Source organism: Pan paniscus, chromosome 7 (genome assembly GCF_029289425.2).
Source record: "Pan paniscus chromosome 7, NHGRI_mPanPan1-v2.0_pri, whole genome shotgun sequence".
Lineage (NCBI taxonomy): Eukaryota > Metazoa > Chordata > Mammalia > Primates > Hominidae > Pan > Pan paniscus.
Genome location: NC_073256.2, coordinates 24,352,227 through 24,375,116, shown reverse-complemented (window position 1 = coordinate 24,375,116; position 22,890 = coordinate 24,352,227). Strand labels below are relative to the sequence as shown.

The following is a 22,890-nucleotide window of genomic DNA, read 5'->3' as shown; positions in this document are numbered from 1 at the left end:
ATGTATGTACCAAAGACTTGTTAGTGATCTGAGCATAAATGACATGAGAGAGCTGAAACTGTCAACATAATCAACTAAAAGTCTTCAGCAACAGCTTTAACTTAAAACATGTGGGACTTTCAGGTAGAGAATCTCTAACTCTGCATTCAGTGTGAAAATGTTTTTATTTGCAATTTATTGTCAAATAACATGAGAAAACTTTACTTGGATGAACCCTTTATTTGTATTTTCTGTGAATAAACATTCAGCCAAGCACCAGGCTTGATGTTCACAAGAAAACACAGTGATAAAATGCTGCTAAAATGGAAAATAAGAGAGGAAAGCCTTCATAAGCTAAATAACAAGGGAAAGTCTTTTCAAGGGCAACGAATACTCTTGGAATACCAAATACTTCTTACTGGAGAAGTTATGCAATGAAAAATCATGAGCAATCCTTTCTTCATAGAGCAACACTTGTGGCACATGTGAGATTTCTCACTGGACAAAACATGGTTAGCATCTTGAAAGGAGAAAATTCTTTAGTGGTAATTCATTTCTTAGTTGACATTAAGTTTCTCACATTGAGGAGCTATCAAACTTGAAAATCACTGTGGAGAAACCTGATAGATTTCTCATCAGAAAAGTGAGTCAAGAAGGTGGACCCCTAGAAAAAACTCTTAACACACACTTTAGCAAAATAATTCAGAAATTTGGGAAAATATCTATTCATAAAAATGTGGCATGTAAATGCATAATAGCAAAGTGACCAAGGAATAAATTGAATGCAGAATCATATAAGAAATCTCATTAAACTTTTCCAAAAGATCAATACTTACAAATATTGAAAGAATACAATCTGTTGTTGAAAAAACTTAGTATGTTGGCGAAGCCCTTGTTTCATTTATGCAGCCCTAACAAATTGATTTGCATCTGCACTCCTTGGGTGAGATTCTTGGTCGAGATTCTACCCCAACTTCTGAGTCTCCCCAGTCTTCAACAGCTCTTTCCTCACAGCTCACCTCCCTTTACTTCAACGTCCACCAAAACCACTTGTTTCCATCCAACCCTCGAGTTGACACACCAGGGATCTTCAGCCCCACTTGCTAGATTTCTCAGTGTGTCATTGCATAGATTTAGCAGGGAAATGGAGGCTGTATCAAAGACCCCTAGTATATGCATTTGGGTGTCCCCAGCTCTTGCCTCTGTCTCTGAGCAGTTACCTGGGATCAGAGAATAAGGCAGCTCATCTCTTCTATCCCTCAGAAGGCTCTTGAAATTTTGTCCCTGGAGCCTAACTGGAAGTAGCAGTTCATCTCATAACACCCCACATTTTATTCAGGTGAGTCCTGAGTTATTACACAGAGACAGACACAGCTGTATTCCTTTTACTGCAGTCCAGAAGATAAAACACCAGCATGATAAAACAGCCGAACCTGTCAGCCACCTTGCAAGCCTTTCCTATATTTGATTCAATGTACTTTTCCCGAAGCAAAATGAAAGTTCTCACAGAGAGGCCCTCCTCTGCCTTGTCCTCAGAATTGGAAAATGTATTCTCCGTGAAGGAGCCTCACCACTGAACCTAAAACTCAGGAGAAAATGTTTCCTGAATATCAAGTGGGATGACTTGAAATTTTGCCAAACAGGCACAATCTTAATACGATCGGCCTTACTAAGGCTAAATGGCTTTGTCCATGGTTGAAATTGACACATCATCATATTAAAAAATCTCCACGAGTAATTGATTTTACTCTGCAGCCAGGCTTTATGTCAAGTGTGAGGATAATGAGCAAGAAATTCAAGCCCTTGGCAAACTGGTTGGAGAGGCAAGGACTGTGTCCAGGCAGAGCTCATATCATTATTTATTGTTTAATCTATTTAATTAAATATGTAATTTACCCACAAACTGTGGCTGACCTTATATGTACTCCTGAGCCCCATTAAGATGTACTATTTGTGCTGTGAAATTCTATGGGATTTGACAAATGCATGGTGGCAGATCTCCAGCCATTATTAAAGTGTAACACAGAATGCTTGTCTTATTCAAGCTCGTCTTCCCTCCACATAGAGGGAATCAATCGACTTTTGTATACTGACTCTTGAATTTGCTTCTTTATTTCCATCTTCTTTAATTAAAGCACAAGATATCGTACTCAATTTCCATTTGATCTTCCAAAAGAAAAGTACTGAATAATCCACACCTGAATTTCAGTGATTCAGACTCAGGTCCACCGCTAAGACCAAACGTCCTGTGCTGCCACCTCATGGCCGGCAGAGGGCAATGAAACCCATCGTTCCGGCCATGCAGGGCGCATGCGCGCTCTGCCTCCCGCGGCGGGCCGGGTCTCCAGGGAGGACCTGAGTTTTCTTCACCCATGGTCAGGGAGGCGCCATCGCCCTGGCTTTGGGGCTGGGGCCTCCGGGGAGGTTCCGGTAGGGGCGTTGGAGAGGCCGCTCTTTTTGCAAGGCCCGAGACGGCGGGCCCTGTGCAGGCTGCCCTATTCCACGCCCTCAGGGCGTCAGTATCCGCCTGAGGCCGGATGCCACCGCTGGGCCTGGAGCATCCTCGGCGCTGCCCTCCCAGAGCCCCGCAGAGGCTGAGGTGGCGCGCGGGGGAGGCCGGCTCCGGGAGAAGCGGCGGCAGCGAGGGCTTGAGGACCCGGGCTACGGGGCTCCGGGGCGTCTGGCCTGGGTGGGACTGAGCCCATCCAGGGACTGGGACTCCGGGGTTGTGGTGTAGGTGGATCCGGGGCAGGCTCAGGACCAAGTCCCTCTCCTTCCACCAAGGAGCGCCCAGAGGCCGGCGGCAGCTCCAGGTTCACCTCCTCCTCCTCCAGGTGTTTACTTTTCCTTTATTTCTGTGAGGCCAGAAATTGTCGCCATCCTTCACATCGGTGAATCGGGACCCTAACACTCATTACCTCAGGTTTATTGTTATTGCCATTAACAGTGTTGGTGGCATTATCACTAAGATCATCATTGTTGTTATTATTGTCATTTATGATTATTAGCAGGTGTGTTCATCATTTTGTCTCACTATGCATTTTTTTTGGGGGGGTGGGATTGGTTTTGTATGACGTTGAATTGAGCTTCTTTAATCTTGACCAGTGTTGTCAGATTTCTGAAGAGAATTCCGGAGGACATCTCCTGCCTTTCAGCGCAGCCACAGAATTTCGTGGGCACAGGAGAGCACCTAGAATATTCCCCTTTCATTGCACAGCAGCTTTGGGAAATAGTGGCTGCCTGGCTCTGAGATGAGGTAGAAAAGACTGGATACTGGGGCAAGTGTTAGCACCTCCACTGGTGTTTTTATGAAGCTAAGAGCACTGTCTCCCATGTAGACTTAGAATAAAATCTGATGGCTCTAAAGGGCCATGACTGCCCTTCCTGGGACTTCCTGGGAACCTTTAAACCTTCTGTGGTTCCTGGAGTAGGTAGGTTGCCAAGTCTGTGCCTCATATGGTAGCACCAGTCTTTTCTGGGCCAACAAGGACACTTAGAATGTTTCCAGAAGCTCGGGCATGCTGTCTCTGTTCCTCCCTTCTGTTCAATGGCAATTCACTGGGTCCCTGGCTGATATAGAACATCCTGCAGAAGGTTGGGCTTGGGTGACTTCCTGTTCAGCCTTCCCAGGCAGTCATCTTTGAAAACCTTGAAGAGACTCACAGAGGCCATTCACTGGTATTTCATGACTGCAAGTGGGGTTTCTGGATCCTTGAGTTTACTCAGAATGTTTGAATGGCTCTGAATGGCCAAGAAACCCTCCCTGGTCTTAGAAGCTGCCAAAAGCTATTACTGGGTCTCTGAAGAGACTTTTAAATTTTTCCAAGTACATTTGGGCATAGGAAACTTTTCCAGGTCTAGCTGAGCCAGCTCAGGTCGAGTCCTGAAAAACTGGTGGGTATTGAGGGATCTCATCTTATGAAAGAGCAATTGGTGGCAAAGCTGGGCCTCCAGGACAGCTGTGTGTGTATATGTCTGTAGAACATGCCTTGTAGTCACCTTTGGTAACTGAACACCATTTGTGAATGGATAAACTATATTCATTGCTGTACAATCATGAAAAATCCATATTAACAATGGCAGTAATAAAAATATTGATGGATATTAACAGGAATAATGATCATCATGATACTAGTACTAATGGTTTTAATACTGATAATAATACTAACCCTATGGACTTGGGACATATAAGTTTTCCATAAGTGGATAATAGGCATAAATATTTGGCTGTGTAGATTTACTTCAAGTCCCAAAAAGCAAGGATGAACATCTAGAATGAGAAGAAAAACAATCTGGAGGTTAGTATGTGCACACCTGGGGACTCCTGTGTTAACTTCTGGTGTTTCAGCCTAAGAGGGAATGTTAATATAACCCTGGTCCTGGAACACCATGCTGACCAACACCTACCAGCTTTCAGGAGATAAGACAGCTGGCTGATGGGGCAGGGATCCAGAGAAGGCACGGGTCCACACCTGCACATGTTGCCCAGTGGCAGAGTTCATGACAAGCAATAAGCCCCAGGACAATGTCATTCCCAGCCACCTGGCTGTCATCTGCTCTTTCATGGCCCCTCTCTACTGGTACCTCTAGGCACTGGCATGTCCTCCAGAGGCTGCAGGAGGGCATGATACTCAGAACTCTCCCACCTGCAGGAAGCAAGAAAGATGGAAACAGCTAAATACCATGGCTTCTGGATTTTTTTTTGGCGGGCATGGAATATTTGGCACTTGCTTTAATAATGGTAGAACCCAGTCAGTGGCTTGCAATACAGATCTAGATGACTCTGGACACCTGTAGAGATTTTGACAATTTCCAGAAGGTCACAAGTTCTTGGAGGACTTTTTCATGAGTTCTTTGACTGAAAAGGTGGTTCAAAGAGCTTCTATACTGACTTAGAAAATGTTGCAGAGGCCAGGTGCGGTGGCTTATGCCTGTAATCCCAGCACTTTGGGAGGCCAAGGCAGGCGGATCATGAGGTCAGGAGTTTGAGACCAGTCTGGCTAACATGGTGAAACCCCCTGTCTACTAAAACTACAAAAATTAGCCGGGCGTGGTGACACGCACCTGTAATCCCAGCTACTCAGGAGGCTGATGCAGGAGAATCGCTTGAACCTGGGAGTTGGAGGTTGCAGCAAGCCAAGATCGCGACACTGGACTCCAGCCTGAGGGACGGAGCGAGACTCCATCTGAAAAAATAAAAAATAAAATAAAATAAAAATAAATAAATAAGTAAATAAAAGAAAAAAGAAAATGTTGCAGACACTCTGGTGAACAGGTAAGCCCTCTCCTGCCACTCCAGGTAAAAGTTTCTTGGCCACAAACCTGATTTAGCAATATCCCTTCATCTTAGGTGGGTAACAGAAAGCCATTCATGACCTATCCAAGCATGGAGAGGGGATTTGACTTAGAAAACTGTTAGGTGCACTAGTTGGTGAAAGAAAGTGCATTCTAGGGCTCACAGGCCTACACATAGTGTTGCTATCACATAAAGCATATATATGAATTCTTTCTGAGCCCATGGCAAGATGAGGGTGCACTTCATCAGTCTCCTATGCTGGTATGAATAGGTACTTGCCTGAAAAATAAAAGAATAATTCAGGAAGCCCATTCTTCTACAGGACACCAGGCAGTACAGTAGGAGTCCTGGGGTTGCTGTGGTATTTATGTTTTAAGGTTGTCTTTTAATCATCTTCAGCAAATTCAACAGTCTTCAGGAACATGAAACAGTTATTCAACATTGCATAAAAATGACCACAAATATATCCATGATAAAGAACTGTACCAATATAATAATAACATTAATAACAATCATAATGGTGATGATACAAATGTCAATTTAATGAAGAGAGTAATAAAAAAGCAGATATTTAAGAACATATTCCTGTAAGCCTGTGACAATGTTCCCATACTAGCCCTCATGTTATTGATTAGATGGAGAAGCTTAGGGCCACATCTTGAAATATATTCTGTGATGGCAAAGAAGAGTGGCAGCAGGGAGAATAATTCTGAGCCACATGAGAACATGGGCAAAAGTGGAGATACCTGTGCCATGTGGAAATACATTACAAATGCACTATGGCAAATGGTCTGGCCAGAGTCTTGCCTGACACAGGTCGTACAAAAGCCTTCAGTAGTTCACCCCAAGAAATAGCTGGTCCAGGCTGTAGATGAGAGGCACTAGGCAGACACATCCACACCCACCTCCTGAGTCTTAGAATTCTGGTGTTCATCGAACATTAAGCCCCTAGCCTACTGAGACTTCACCTCCCAGCTGGTCTTCTACCATCTGATTCTTGAGCCCCATCACGTTAGTGTCATCTCCATACTGGAATTGCCAACAATGTCTGATGGAGGGTTTCACCCTGGGTACTTGGTACCAGCAATGTATGAAATACCAGAAGGGAGGCTCCAGGGCTTCCATAGAAGACACATTCTAAAGTTACTCAGGTGATCAAATGGTCATCTCAGAGATTTTCAGTAGAACTGCAGCATTTTGTCAATACCTGAGTGAATGCAGAAACTATCCAGAGGCACGGGCATTCTAGGAAGCTCCCTGTGTAAATCAAATAGAAGGAATATCTACTTCTGGGCTCAAAAGCTAACTTAGAGAAAAAAAAAGTGAGATGCTGGCAGAAGGCAAATAACTCCATTTCAGTTCCCAAGAGAAAAATGGTTCTGTAACCTCTGAGTTTATTTAGAAAAGTTTTGGAGCCTCAGGAAGACCGAGTATATCATTCCTGATGTTTCCAGGACAGATTGGACTGCTTAGGCCTTTGGGACTATTCTAAGTCCTCTCAGGCTTCCAGGGGAGACTGTAACTCTAATCCTAGAGCTCACACCAACCCCGAGCAAGCTCATTGTTTTCGAAATATTCCAAGGAAGCCCATCCAGGGTATGCCTATATTGGTGAGTTTCACTTTGGACTGGCAGGAGAAGACTGAGAATTATACATCCTGAGTTCACTTGGTAAAGGTAGGGGAGCCAAGAAGTCCAGATCTGGAGAGCACCTGAAACACCAGAATGCAGAAGGACAGTAAGGAGGTAAAGTCAGCTATGGAATTGGAGCTTCATGTTTACTGCGTGTAGGATTCTGAGTTCCAGGACTGATGGGCTGGTAGGGATCAGAGACGTGTCTTCCTTGCAGGGAGCCAGGCCAAACCAGCCATCTGGTTGCACTACTGAAAGCTTTTGTGTGCCCAGTGGTGGGCAAGACACAAATCACAGTCCCTTCACCTCTGGCTGGTAGTTCTTGATGAGAGAGGTTTGCACACAAATGTTCATATTAGCCCATGGCCTCCTGCGGCTTGCTTTTCTTTCACCTCCTGTTTTTGATGTTTGCCATCATGGAACACATTTCATAGAGAAATTCTTTGACTCTGACTCCAAATTACACAAGGAGGACACAGTTTGTGAAGTTTTCATATATTTAGGGGAAGCTCCACATTAATTTTTGTGTCCTTATATTCATATTGTCACCAGTATTAAAATTCGTACTATTTAGGTCATTGCATTCATTATCATGATTATTAATTATTTTTCATTTATCATTTGTTTTTATTGGTTAATTTTTGTGGCAGCTGTTCTATAACAATCACTAGAGTTTCCCTATTCATGAAAGATATCCAAGTTAATGGAGATAACTAGGAGTGTTACTTTACAGGTAAGTAAATACAGATAATCTTGGCTGGACTGTGGCTATATTGTCTGGTGTCCCTTTGAGGGTGAAGCCTCCTGTATTATTCTAAGTGACCTCTGGAGAAAGCAACTGTCTCATAATTGCAGGGACGACTTGAGAAGGCATCCTGAGCCTATGCAGAAATGCAGAAACACTTCCATGATCTAAACAACCTATGTGAAGGCCTGAAAGCCAAAGCAAGATCCTCTTATTACAAAGCTGTCCAACAAAAAGTTTCCGAAGTAACACTGGAGGTCCATCAGTCACTCTTCCTGGTCTGGAAATGCCAGAAATGTCCTCCTTGGTCCTTCTGAGAGTCAAGATTTTTCAAAATCACCTCAGGAGCCGCAGAACCACTCCATCCTACCTGAAATTGCAGGATGACACTTCTTTTGACCAGAGTCTCAAAAATATATTCGTTCATAGTTTTGATTCCTGGGAGCCGCCATTGCTTGCAAAAGATGTGCCAGAGAATAGACATTTTCTGTCTCCTCACTTGTCCGGGGAAGACTGAACTTTTACTGAAACGCAGAGATGGGAATCTGACCCTCTGAGCAGCCTCAGGATTTTCTAAGTCTTCCAAGCAGAGTGGAAATACTGGTGAGGACCCATTGCACCCCTTGATGGTCTGGAATCACATAGGATGATGCTTTCAAACAACTCTAGGTGGAGATACATTTTCTGAGATATTCCAAGGAGGAGGGACACAATTGGACCAGATGTTAGAAGGACAGCTGAGCATTAAGTGCCTATGTAGTGTTTGCAGCTTAGTGTCCCATGCAGAAGGGGAATCTGGGCCCTGGTGTTAGAATTCAGTGTAATTCTGGGTTCCTGCTTTCCTTCCATGAACTCCCAATTCCAACTGGATGTCTGGAAGAACTACTGAAAGCTGCTGAGTGTCCTGCGGCAGGTGAGCTGTGGCCAGAGCCCAAGGATGAAGGGGGCTCCCTCACTCTGTGACTGTGAAGAGGAAGCCTGAGGTGTAGCAGGCCCAAGCCCCAGAAGTGTGGAAAAAATGAGGTAGGGAGGGAGGGGACCTCAGGAGAAGACTGAGTTCTACAGAATCCCAGGGTCAAGAGGATGGTGCGGTGTCCTGGCACTGTCCTTGATGTTGCAAGAGGGGTGATAATCCATCTCCTGAGTAAAAACTTCACATGGAGTGAGGAGGGGAGAAGTGAACAGAGAGGAAGCAGGGAAGGCCAAGACAGCGACCAGCCTTACAGCAATTTTAACCAGAAATGGACACAGACCCTGGACCCCATCACAGGAGTGCAGGCCTAGGACTGTCTCCAGGTGATGCATAGCTCCCTTGTCAGGTTAGTGGGTGCAGGGATTGTGACGTCTGCAGGGGTGTGGAAGGCTGGGCAACGGGAGCAGCTTACTGGGCTGGACCAGAAATACTGAACTTCTTTTCCACCAGTGAAATCCCTTCTGGGTCAGAAAAAACTGCAAGTTCTGGAGGGGCAGGGCCTAGGAGGAGGTCAGGTCCTGAGCCTTCCTGGTTTGACCCCCTCCCACCCCCTGTGTTTCTGTGTCTGTCCTCACTTCCACCCAGTGGATCCTGAGTCTCTTCCTTTGAGTCCCTTTGAGTGTGTTGTGTGCAGTGGGGCCGGGCCGCTTCATCGACTACACGTTAAAGGTTTCCAATACTTTCTGGCCAAAGCTTAGAGTTGTCAGACCACTGACTTTGAATGTTGACCTGGTTCCTTGTGGAACAGAGTAATAGCTATTGAAGTTTAAAGTCACTTTCCTGCGTGGATGGTGAAGAGGCAGGCTGTTAAGGCATAACTGTCCTCAGGCCTGGAGGGCTGTGGAGGTCACCGTGGGCGGTGGGTGGATCCGGAAACTCTGTGGCTCTAGACTTTCAACTATTTCATTTTTTCTTTTGTAGTTTTTGTTTGTTGCTTGCTTTTTTACAGTGGGAAGTAGAATGTAAGATGCCAAACTCAGCCTGTGGGGAACGTGGATTTTCACAACAGCAACCACAGAGCGTGGTTTCCATTTCTATTCCCTGTTCATGTGGGAGGCAGAGAAGGAAATCAGGTGCTCAGTTCCAGGGACATCACAGGACTAGGACATGTGCAGTGAGGGTGGAAGGCAGAGGCATTGCTTTAGGAGAATAAAATTACTGCATGCACACACATATGTATGTATATGGATGTATGTACACAAACATGCATATTTATAGATTCTGTTCTCCCTCTGTCTATATAATTTTCTTTATTTCACACTTGATATGATTTCTAAATTTAAATACCTTTGAGAAAAACGTGAATTGTGAAGGGATTTAAAAATGTCAGTGAAAAATGGAATTAACAATAAAAATATAAATATAAACTTTATTTCTCAATATAAGCTCTACTGAGATCAAGACACTCCATTAAGGGATGATCCCAGCCATTCAGTCCATTGCTAAAGAACTGAGGGTGATGGGAATTTAACCGTGTCAATGCAGTCTTCTATTATTACCTAAAGAAAAATGGGTGCCCTTTACAGTTATTTTAAGATTATGGAAAAAATAGTCAGAAGAAACCAAATCAGGACTGTAATGTTGGTGCCTAATAATTTCCCATGAAAACTCTTACAAAATTACCCATGTTTGATGAGAGGAAGGAAAAGAAGTGTTGTTGTGGTGCAGAGGGACTCTCTAGTGAAGCTTTACAGGGCGCTTTTCTGCAAAAGTATTTGCTAGTTTTCTCTAGGAACTCTCCTAGTAAGCAGATGTTATAGTGCTTTGATCTTACAGAAAGTCAACAAGCAAAATGACTTGAGCATCCCCAAAACCTCCATGGCTTTTGCTTTTGAGAAGTTTGCTTTTGCTTTGACTGGACCACTTCTACCTCTTGGTAGCCATTGCTTGAATTGTGCTTTGTCTTCAGGATCTTATTGATAAAGCCAGTTTCACTCCCTGTTAAAATTCTTCAAAATAATGCTTCAGGATCTTGATTCCACTTGCTCAAAACAGTCACTAATAGCTCTGCTTTTGTCCACTGCTGATCTAGGCACAAGGGTATTTGGGACTCATCAAATGTAAAGTTTCTCAACTTTCACGTTACAGTCAGTATTGTGTAAGCTGAACTAATTGAGATCTCTGTGGTGTTGGCTATAATATCTCTTATTAATCATCAATCTCCCTCAATTAGGGCATACAAACGATTTTTTTTTCTCAAAAATTAGTATGGATGTCCTTCCTCAGTTGACTTCATCTTCAACATTGTATTATCTCTTCTTACAATAAGGTATCCATTTGTAAATGATTGATTCTTCAGGTCATTTTTCCCATAGACTTTTCATAAGGAATAATTTATTTCACCATTTTTTGTACCCCAGCTTCACCGCAAATTTGATGTTTGTTCTTGCTTCAGGTTTGACAGAATTCATGTTGCTGCCATAGAGGGGCTCTTTTCAAACTGATGTCTTAAATCTTGTTCAGATATGTTAAAACTGGGCCAGGCATGGTGGCTGACGCCTGTAATCCCTGCATTTTGGAAGGTTAGAAAAAATAAAGTTTTTTAAAACTTTATTTTATTTCATTTTAAGTTCTGGGATACATGTGCAGGATGTGCAGGTTTGTTACATAGGTAAATGTGTGCCATGGTGGTTTGCTGTACCTATCAACCCATCACCTAGGTATTCAGCCCACATGCATTAGCTATTTATCCTGATGCACTCCCTCCTCACTCACCCCCAGACAGACTCTGGTGTATGTTGTTCCCCTCCCTGTGTCTATGTTCTGTCATTGTTCATCTCCCACTTATAAGTGAGAACATGTATATTTGGTTTTCTGTTCCTGCATTAGTTTGCTGAGAATAATGACTTCCAGCTTCATCCATGTCCCTGCAAAGGACATGATCTCTTTCCTTTTTATGGCTGCATAGTATTCCATGGTGTATATGTATCACAGTTTCTGTATCCAGTCTATCATTGATGGGCATTTGGGTTGATTCTATGTCTTTTCTATTGTGAATGGTGCTGCAATGAACATACGCATGCATGTATCTTTATAATACAAGAATTTATATTCCTTTGGGCATATACCCAGTAATGGGATTGCTGGGTCAAATGGTATTTCTGATTCTAGGTCTTTGAAAAATCACCACAGTCTTCCACAGTGGTTGAACTAACTTACATTCGCAAAAACAGTGTAAAAGTGTTCCTATTTCCCCACAGTTTCACCAGCATCTGTTGTTTTTTGACTTTTTAATAATCACCATTCTACTGGCATGAGATGGTATCTCACTGCGGTTTTCATTTGTATTTCTCTAATGATCAATAATGTTGGGCTTTTTTTTCATGTTTGTTGGCTGCATAAATGTGTTCTTTTGAGAAGTGTCTGTTCATGTCCTTTGCCCACTTTTGAAATTTTTAATTTTTAATTTTTTAAGACAGAGTCTTGCTCTGTCACTCAGGGTGGAGTTCAGTGGCACAATCTCGGGTCACTGCAACCTCTGCCTCCTAGATTCAGGCGATTCTTCTCTCTCAGGCTCCAGAGTAGTTGGGATTACAGGCCCGCACAACTACATCCGGCTAATTTATTGTATTTTCAGTAGAGACGTGGTTTCACCAGCTTGGCCAGGCTGATCTTGAACTCCTGGCCTCAAGTTATCTGCCCACTTCACCCTCCCAAACTGCTGGGATTACAGGCATGAGCCACTGTACCCAGCTTTTGCCCACTTTTATATGGGGTTGGATTTTTTACAGTTTTGGGTTTTACATTTAAGTCTTTAATCCGTTTTCAGTTCATTTTTGTATAAGGTATAAGGAAGGGGTACAGTTTTAGTTTTCTGCATATGTCTAGCCAGTTTTTGAAGCACCATTTATTATTAAATAGGGAATCCTTCCCCCATTGCTTGTTTTCATCAAAAATAAAATGGTTGTAGATGTGCAATCTTATTTATGATATATCTATTCCATTCCATTGGTCTATGTGTCTGTTTTGTACCACTACCATGCTGTTGGGTTACTGTAGCCTTGTAATATAGTTTGAAGTCAGGTAGCATGATGCCTCTAACTTTGTTATTTTAGCTTAGGATTGTCCTGGGTATATGCGCCCTTTTTTCATTCCATATGAATTTTGAAGTAGTTTTTTCTAATTTTGTAAAGAATGTCCATGGTAGTTTATGGGAATAGCATTGAATCTATGAATTACTTTGGGAAGAATGGCATTTTCATGATATTCATTCTTCTTACCCAGGAGCATGGAATGTTTTTCCATTTGTTTGTATCCTCTATTATTTCCTTGAGTAGTGGTTTGTAGTTCTCCTTGAAGAGGTCCTTCACTTGCCTTGTTAGCTGTATTCCTAGGTATTTTATACACTTTGTAGCAATTGTAAATGGGAACTCATTTGTGATTTGGCTCTCTTCTTGTCTATTGTTGGTGTATAAGATTGCTTGTGATTTTTGCATATTGATTTTGTATCTTTAGACTTTACTGAAGTTGCTTATAAGTTTAATAATCTTTGGGCTGAGATGATGGGATTTTATAGATATAGGATCATGTTATCTGCAAACAAAGACAGTTCAACTTCCTCTTTTACTATTTGAATATGCTTTATTTTTTTCTCTTGCCTGATTGCCTTGGCCAGAACTTCCAGTACTATATTGAATAGGAGTGGTGAGAGAGGGCATCCTTGCCTTGTGCCGAATTTCAAACGGATTGCTTCCAGCTTTTGCCTATTCAATATGATATTGGCTGTGGGTTTGTCAAAAATGGCTCTTATTATTTTGAGATATGTTCCATCAATACCTAGTTTCATGAGGTTTTTAACATAAAGGAATGTTGAATTTTATCAAAGATCCTTTCTGAGTTTACTGAAATAATCTTGGGGTTTTTGTCTTTAGTTCTGTTTACAAGGTGAATTACTTTTATTGATTTGGGTATGTTGAACCAGCCTTGCACCAAAGGGAAGAAGCTGACTTGATCTTGGTGGATAAGCTTTTTGATATGTTGCTGGATATGGTTTGCCACTCTTATATCGAGAATTTTTGCATCAAAGTTTATCAGAAATATTAAACTAAAGTCTAGTAAATACATTGAAAATAATAACAGACTGATTAAAAGACTAAATAATATGAATCCTAAGTGTTCTCACAGCTGATTTATAGAGTAAAAGCATTGTCAAACCAAATGAGCTTGGCCAGAAACTGTATAGAGTCTGAGATGTTGTCTGAACTTCCAGTTACTCATTGTGAGGTGGAACTGCAGTAACTATATTTGGTGCAAAATTTCATGTTGATGGAAGCTGAGATGTCCTGCAGTCTCAGAGGGAGAGAATTCTGGTGTATCTCCCTTTGGCTTATGAGAAATGAAGATTTAGGCCATGAGGGTTTTGTCAAAATTTATGAGATATAAGAAATGGGGACGTTTTTAGGCCATGAGGCAAGGCCTAGAGGTGTAAAGAAAACAGCTTCTGACCCAGCGCTCATGAAGTCAGCATAGTGTCAGAGGTGATGGCGGAGTGAGCATAGTCTGGTCTTTGGAACCATTCCTTCCCCATACTCCTTCATAGGCCAGGTATGCGCAACCAGGGGGCATCTCAGGCCTGATGAGCAGAGTCCTGAAGAGACAAAGGGGAAATCCTGAGGAAGAGATTTGACAGGGAGGAAGGAGCCACCATTTTCACTCCTGAAAAAACTCTTCCTCCCTAGTAAACCATAGGATTTTCCTTGAACTCAGTGAGAGTTTTCTCGAGTGAAGAGAAAAGAGAGAGAAAGGGACTGATGAGTTATCTGTTTCCACCACCTGAAGTGATTCTGAAACATTGGGGGACAGGAGAATTCTCTTCAGAATCATGAGCAATCCAGGTGCCATGGTTACACATGAGAGACTGGAAGTTCTTATCTCTGGAGGGTAGGCACTAGGCATTGATATTCGTTAAAGCTCATTCACTGATTAAAAAGTGAGACAAATAAATACTCTGCTGCAAGATTTATTCATGACATTTTATTTCACACACAATTCACTTGTCTTCAACACAAAGAGCTCTTGGTTCCCTGCCTATGGACACACTGTAACTGGGTCTTCCAATTTCATTCTTCTGGATGTAAAAGAGGACATAGGCCTGTTGACTCAGGGGAGAAGTGATACCAGAGGCAGTGACCTCGGCATCATCCATTTTATACCACTGGCATTCTTGAATTTGACATAAGAGAAGTAATGTCCGTTGTGACAACTCCACCCGGTGAGGACAAGCACAGCATACAGGACATAGACAAGAGGTCCTGTGTTCTGCTGAGACATGTATGGCTGCATGTCAAGGCATTCAGGATATTGCACATTCTTGGCAAGTTTGTTGCCTGTGACATCGGAGAATCTCTTCAAGACAAGGATGATGACCTTGGCAGAAGTGTGTAAAGTTAACGTCTTGGAGGCCGGCGCCCTCTGGAAACAAAGACCACAAAGATAGGCATTCTCTCCATTGAGTTCTTCGGGCTTCACCAACTGTTCCAAAGCTTGCTTCACACTCTGATCTGCCTGGATATCCAGCGCGATGTCCAGGTAAGGGTCAAAGGTGTCTGAAATGCCGTGGAAGTAGAGACATTTGATTTGAGATCTCCAGTAGCCTCCAAATATTTGGTGGATGAGGGTGGTGTCCTTAGAGTGATGATCTACCTGCTTGTGGCCGGGAAGTCATGCCTTTTTCATGGCATCCACAGTGAACATGAAAAATTCATGGGCATCTTCCTGTTTGTCTCTATGGAAGCCACCAGCCAATGCCTGTGAGGGCTGGATGACATGACCAGGATGGTGGAGGTGCCCGTGTGATGTGAGCTTACATAGTACAGAGCATGCAGCACTTGGGAGGATGACACGTTTGAGAGTGCTCCCAGGACAGCATGTAGTTGGCAAGGGGCAGTGTGTATGTCAGGCACTGCAGGGAAGCATTCAAGTAGCAGGTATTTCCCATATTCTGGAGCCCAGCCCCCACCGCAGAAGGTCTCCTGCTACTCAGAGGAAGCTTCTCCCTGGGAGCAAGCTGTCTTGCCACAGGAGCCAAATCATCACAGAGGTCGACACGGGTCTCAGATGAGAGTGGTGACTTCTCAGGGAGAGAAATCCGCTGGATTTCGGCAAAAGCTGCATCTGGCCGAGAAGATGTGAGTTTCGAAAAGTGGTTGAACTGCCACTCACCTCCCAAGTAGAGTGAGTCGTCCTCCATGTTGCCTGAAACAAGGATCACAAGGTTTTTCTGCTGGGACCGCAGGTTGCAGAAAGACGCTGTCTCTTCCGAGAGAGTCTTCAAATGACGAGCTCTCTGGCCGCATCAGCCCTTCCATAACTCACCCCCACCAACCGCGAACTCCCCACCCACACATCAGGTGCACGATAAACCAATCAAATATCAGCACTCAATTAAGGAATGAGTCACAGGGTGTGTCCACTTGCATCGCTGGGAATTCAACAGACACAGCCCACATCATGATTTCTAGAACACCTGCTTCAAATTACTCCTCAGGATGATAGGCACATATATGAGTATAACCGGGTGGGACAGTGGGCGCATAGATGCCTTATTTTAGGTAAAACAATGTCAGGGAAGAAATCTTTACCTATGAAACCGTGTGAGTATGTGTGTTTGTGTACGTGTGTGTGTGTGTGTTTGTGCTGGGATGTACTTCCAAGTATGTACTTTTGGCAGCTACTATCATCCTCTCAGCGACGGAAGGACAAGAAGTCTGAAGTGCGCTTTCTGACCTGAGAATAGTCATTGAAGTATAGTAATTAGCACAGTGTATCTTTTTCCTTAATAAGGAAGGAGAGATCCGTGGAATCAAACAGACCTTCCAGCGATAACCTTTCCACGTTCAGCCTATTGACTCTATATCCGAGAGAAATTACCTGCCAGTGGAGAACAGGAGAAGTCTTTGCATGAAATGCTCTTGTGGAAGCTAGATTGCCAAGTAATAAAGCACCAAGTGGTAGAAACATGCACTGAAATCTGAAGAGATACTCAGCGCACAATGTAGAGTGTGAAAGTCTTTGGGGAAATCATGCAATCACCGATAGACTAATTGATGACATTCCGCAAATTTATGTTTGCCAGAAAAGAGAGATGGTCATGACATTGTATAGGGAGTGTTTTCGGACGTGCGACGGCAGTTTAAGAAAACATGAAACAAAAAACTTGAGAAATCATAAGGTATCCCAACTATAACCTTTTGTTTATTAAAGAACTGACGAAAATAAAAACAACGTATCTCACAGCATGGGTGATACTATTTCCATACGTATGTGATAATGGATCAACGTTTGATAGAGATGAAATAAAAAGTTCTAATTTTGACAAAAGGAAACAACGAAAATTATAACGTAGAAAAGCCCGGGACACGGAAGTGAGGCCCTGTCTCAAGAAGAAACATCGGAGACTTTTAAAAGCAGGGAGTGAAACAGAGGACAGCACAGCATTGTTAATACTGGCCCTTGTTTCAGTGGGAAAAGGCAATAATAAGCCGTGTATCTCCTGGATTCTCGAATCGATTGTTCATGATCTGAGATGTTCCCTCCATTTCCAGTTATGCATTGTATGCTGGAATTGCAGTTGGCACATTTTGTGCAAAAATTGTAATGCTGACGAAAGTGGACATGTTCCCTGAAGTAAGAGGGACAGAATTTGGGTGTGTCTTCAGGCTCTCTGGCTTACCAGGAATGAAGATCCTGGCTGTAGGGATTTTCCCAACATGTCTTAGACTGTAAGGAACAGGGCAGAATTGAGGCCCGGCGCCAAGGCCTCGAGGTGTAAAGAAACAGCCCTGGCTTCAGGGCCCATGAAATTAGGATAATTTTAAGGAGGATGGTGGAATGAGAGGACTGTGTCCTTTGGCCCCGTTTCTTTCCCTTGTCTTTTCATGGGCCAGGTGTGCTCCATCAGAAGGCTTCCTGTGCCTGATGTAAAGTGTCCCGGGGGAAGAAAGGGCACTGCTTAGAAAGATGCTCCACAGGGAGAAAGGAGCCACCATTTTCAGGAGAATGATCCCCAGAAGCATGAGCAATCCAGATGTAGTGGCTTCACACCTGGTGTGGGAGAGTCTCATCTCTTTAACCGGGACCTGGGCATTGGTGTCCTTTAATGCTCATAACTGCTTTTGAGGTGAGCCGAATTGATATCCTGCCTGCGTGTCATGCTCATTGCACTGTAGTTCACACACATGTCACACAGAAACACTCTGAATAAGCACATTTTTGTTCTTGAGCAAAGTTGCACCCAAGATTCTGTGGTTCTATGGAGCCCTGAGTTCTGTCCTGGACCTCTCTACTCTTGTGTAGGTCAACTTTGATCTCTGTACCTAATGAGAAATGGACTATGAAATCTAATCAACAAATATACAAAAGTAAGGGCCATTCTCCAAAATTGTGTCTCTCCAGTAGGTCATCTTTGATAACTGTACCTAACAAGAAATGCATATGTGATGATTCCAAATCAAAGAATCTCTTGGTTTTTCGCCATTTTATTTAATTCTGTTAAAGTTTAAATAGAGTTTAAAACCCAAGATTTGGCATGAAATCTAATCGTCAAATACACAAAAGGAAGGAGCCATTCTTCAAAATCTTTTCCACTGAAAGACCACCACTGATAAACAAGTGTCGTTGCATTACAGGGATCCTGCTTCCAAGATGCAACTTTCACAGCTGGATGATTGACCAAGAATCTCCTCTAATGCCATTTTTTTACCCCCAAAATGAGATTTATTTCAGGGCTTTCTGATTTTGTTTTAGTTGAATACACCCACTCTTGTGTTTCAATTTCTTTCAAACACCTTTAAATAATTAAGTATCTTGCTGCATCAGCCCTTATTTAACTACTGTCCACCCACAGAAACCATTACGTTTATCCCTCAATTACCCTATTTACTAATGAAATATCAGGATTCAATTAATTTTTTTGTCTTAGGTTGTATCCTCTTGCATTCCTCAGAGAATTTAATGGACACAGCTTACATTGTGATTATGGAAGATTTGAAGCAGATTTACTTGTCAGTATTATGGTCAAATATGATAGGAGTGGAACCGGGTTAGGATAGGGGCTAAATATTTGCCTTATTTCATGTGAAACAATGCTAGTTAACAATTGTGTACATATTAAACAGTTTGTGTGTATGTGTGTATTTGTGTGTTTGTTTCTGGATGTGTGTGTATGCATTGAGAAGTACTTCCAAGCATGTGCATCTGTGAGATAAATCATTCTTTCACCGACTAAATGACAAGAAGTTATAACTACACTTTCTGACTTGAGAATTTGCAGCAATGTTATGTAATTAATACAGCATATACTTTGTCTTAATTAAGATGGAGAGATCAATGGAGTCAAATAGACATTCCAGAGATAACCTTCCCATTTTTGGCCAGTTGATTCCATATCATGTTGTAATGATCTGGCATTGGGGAGAAGACAAGTATTTGCATGAAATGGTCTTGTGGAAGCAAGATATGCAAATAATAAAGCATCAAATGGGACTATTCCCCCCAATAGTGAATGTAGAAACATTCACTTAAGTTTGTTGAAATTCTCAATGCCCAAAATAGATTGTGAAACACTTTCAAGAAAACATGCTATAACCCAGAGACTAATTGATGACATCCACCGAAGTTATGACTGCAAGAAAAGAGAAATATTCATGGCATTTTTAATCCAAGGGTTTCTTGTATATGACAGAATTTTTTAAAAAGTCAAAATCCGAAAAGCTTCACAAATTGGAAGATATCTAAGGTAAAAACTTTTGTTTCTTAAAGGAACGATGAAAATAATTGCAATGTAACACACGGCATGTGTGATAATGTTTTAATACATATCTAAAAATGCCTTAAAATTCAATAGAAATAAAATAACAACTTCTAAAACTTGACAAAAGGAAACAACAAAAATTACACACTGGAAAAGCCTGGCTGACTGGAGTGACATCCTGTCTCAAGAAAGAACAGACAAACACACAAACAAGCAAAGGATTCTAAAAGCAGGGAATCAAACAGATACTTGTACACCATTCTTCCTACTAGCACTCTTCATAGTAGGAAAAGGCAAAAACAACCCAAATGTGTGGCGAATTACTTCATTAATTTTTTTAGGATCTGAAATACTGCCTCAATTTTCAGTTACTCATTGTGGGGAGAACCTGCAGTTACCACATTTGTTCCAAAATTTTATGCTGATGAAGGTAAACCTGTCCGGCATTCTCAGAGGGACAGAATTCTGGTGTTTCTCCAGGTTCCTTGGCTTACCAGGAATGAAGATCCGAGCTGTATAGACGTTTTTCAAAAGTATGTACTTGTGTATGTATGTATGTATGCATGTATGTATGTATGTATCTATGTCCTCTTTTTAAATTTAAAAATTACAGGATACATATGCAGAATGAGCAGGTTTGTTATATAGGTATCCTTTGCTATGGTGGTTCGTTGCACCTATTGACTTATCCTGTAAGTTTCTTTCCCTCACCCCCAGCCCTCAACGGGCCGTGTTGTGTGTTGTTCCTCTCACTGTGTCCTTGTTTCCTCAATGTTCAACTTTCACTTATTAGTGAGAACATGCGGTATTTGTTTTTTTTTTGTTGTTGTTCCTGTGTTAGTTTGCTCAGTATGATGGCTTCCAGCTTCGTCCATGTGCCTGCAAAAGACATAATCTCATTCCTTTTTATGACTGCATAGTATTTTTTGGTGTATATGTACCACATTTTCTTTATCCAATCTAGCACTGAAGGGCATTTGGGTTGGTTTCATGTCTTTCCTATTGTATATAGTGCTGCAATAAACATACGTGTGCATGTGTCTTTATAGTGGAATGATTTATATTCCTTTGGGTACATAGCCAGTAATGGGGTTGCTGGGTCAAATGGTATTTCTGGTTCTAGATCCTTGAGGAATCGACCTACTGTCTTCCAAAATGGTTGAACTAATTTACAGTTTCACCAACAGTGTAAAAGCGTTCCTCTTTCTTCTGAGCCTCACCAGCATCTATTGTTTCTTAATTTGTTAATAATCACCATTCTGATGGGTGTGAGATGGTATCTCACTGTAATTTTGATTTTCATTTCTCTGATGATCAGTGTTGTTGAGCTTTTTAAAAATATATTTGTTGGTTGCATAAATGTCTTCTTTTGATAAGTTTCTGTTCATATCTTTTGCTCACTTTTGATGGGGTTGTTTGTTTTTTTGCTTGTAAATATGTTTAAGTTCCTTGTCAACTTTGGTTATTAGACCTTTGTCAGATGGGCAGATTGCAACAATTTTCTCCCATTCTGTAGGTTGCTTTTTCATGCTGATGATAGTTTCTTTGCTGTGCAGAAGGTCTTTAGTTTAATTAGATCCAATTTGTCAATTTTGGCTTTTGTTGCAATTGCTTTTGGCATTTTTGTCATGAAGTCTTTGCCCATGCCTATGTCCTGAATGGTATTGCTTAAGTTTTCTTCTAGGGTTTTTATGGTTTTGGATTTCACATTTAAGTCTTTAATCCGTCTTGAGTTAATTTTTGTATAAGGTGTAAGGAAGGGGTCCAGTTTTGGTTTTCTGCCTATGGCAAGCCAGTTTTCCCAGCAGCATTTACTGAATAGGAGATCCTTTCTCCCTTGCCTGTTTTTGTCAGGTTTGTCAAAGATCAGATGGCCGTAGATGTGTGGTGTTATTTCTGAGGTCTTTGTTCTGCTCCATTGGTCTATATGTCTGTTTTGGCAGCAGTAGCATGCTGTTTTGGTTACTGTAGCCTTCTAGTATGGTTTGAAGTTTGGTAGCGTAATGCCTCCAGCTTTGTTATTTTTGCTTACAGTTGTCTTGGCTATACGGGGTATTCTTTGATTTCATATGAAATTTAAAATGGTTCTTTCTAATTCTGTGAAAAATGTCAATGGTAGCTTGATGGGTATAGCATTGAATCTATAAATTAGTTTGGGCAGTATGGCCATTTTTACAATATTGATTCTTCCTATTCATGAGGATGGAATGTTTTTCCATTCGTTTGTGTCCTCTCTTATTTCTTTGAGCAGTGGTTTACATATGTCCTTGAAGAGGTCCTTCACGTCCCTTGTACTCCTAGCTGTATCCCTAGGTATTTTATTCTCTTTGTAGCAATTGTGAATGGGAGTTCATTCTTGATTTGGCTCTCTGCTTGACTATTGTTGATGTAAAGGAATGCTTGTGATTTTTGCACAATGATTTAATATCTTGAGACCTTGGTGAAGTTGCTTATCAGTTCAAGAAGTTTTTGAATTGAGATGATGGGGTTTTCTAAATATAAAGTCATGTCATCTGCAAACAGAGACAACTTCGCTTTCTCTCTTCCTATTTGAATACCCTTTATTTCTTTCTCTTGCCTGATAGCCCTGGTGAGAACTTCCAATACTATGTTGAAAAGAAGTGGTTACAGAGGGCATCCTTGTCTTGTACCAGTTTTCAAAGGGAGTGCTTCCAGCTTTCGCCTATTCAAAATGATGTGGGCTGTGGGTTTGTTATAAATAGCTCTTATTATTTTGCAATATGTTCCATCAGTACCTAGTTTACTGAGCGTTTTTAACATGAAGGGATGCTGAATTTTATCAAAGGCATTTTTGCATCTATTGAAATAATTGTCTGGTTTTTGTCTTTGGTTCTGTTTATGTGATCAATAACATTTATTCATTTGTGTATGTTGAACCAGCCTTTCATCCCAAAGATGCAGCCGACTTGATTGTGGTGGATAAGCTTTTTGATGTGCTGCTGGATTCTGTTTGCTAGTATTTTATTAGGAATTTTTGCATTGTTGTTGTCAGGGATATTGGCCTGGATTGAGCAAGTATGTGTGTGTGTATGTGTCTACCTTGGTTTGCCAGTAGGTTGATGTGTGAGTGTGTGTGACTTTGTGTGTGTGTGTGTTTGTGTGTGTGAATATGCGATAGAGAGCCAAACTAGAGCAGAGGAGGTTCCCTGGCCTGCCATGACATTAAATGTTCTGAATTCAAGATACCAAGAGAGGCATGAGACCCACAGTGGAAACTTCATGATGTGGCCAGGTTTCAGGGGTTTCTGGGAGCTGCCAGCGGGCATGTCTCAGGCTTGCTCCCACTGACAATCCATGTCTTCTCTCTAAATGGGAGATGGTTCTGTATGGAGAACAGACAACTTAGAGCATGATGTAAGGGTTCTGCCTCATACTCACTAGGAAAGGAAACAGTTTTCATCATCTCTCACTCCATTCCCATTGTAAATCTATAGACACAGGGGTCAGTTACCTGAAATATTAGCATAGCTAAAGTCCTCAGACCAAATTAGATGT

At 41.9% G+C, this 22,890-nt stretch overlaps 1 protein-coding gene across 2 annotated transcripts in view; it reads left to right on the top strand.

Annotated features, from left to right (window-relative positions):
* The first annotated feature begins 4,693 nt into the window (after positions 1–4,693).
* Positions 4,694–22,890, top strand: part of LOC129395834 (uncharacterized) — a 55,646-nt gene continuing 37,449 nt past the window's right edge. For both annotated transcript variants that reach the window (XM_063607056.1, XM_063607055.1), the window contains exons 1-2: positions 4,694–5,254; positions 8,081–8,564. In XM_063607056.1, coding sequence (XP_063463126.1) covers positions 8,432–8,564 — 133 coding nt within the window. In that variant the 5' untranslated portion in view covers positions 4,694–5,254; positions 8,081–8,431. The remainder of the gene's footprint in view (positions 5,255–8,080; positions 8,565–22,890) is intronic.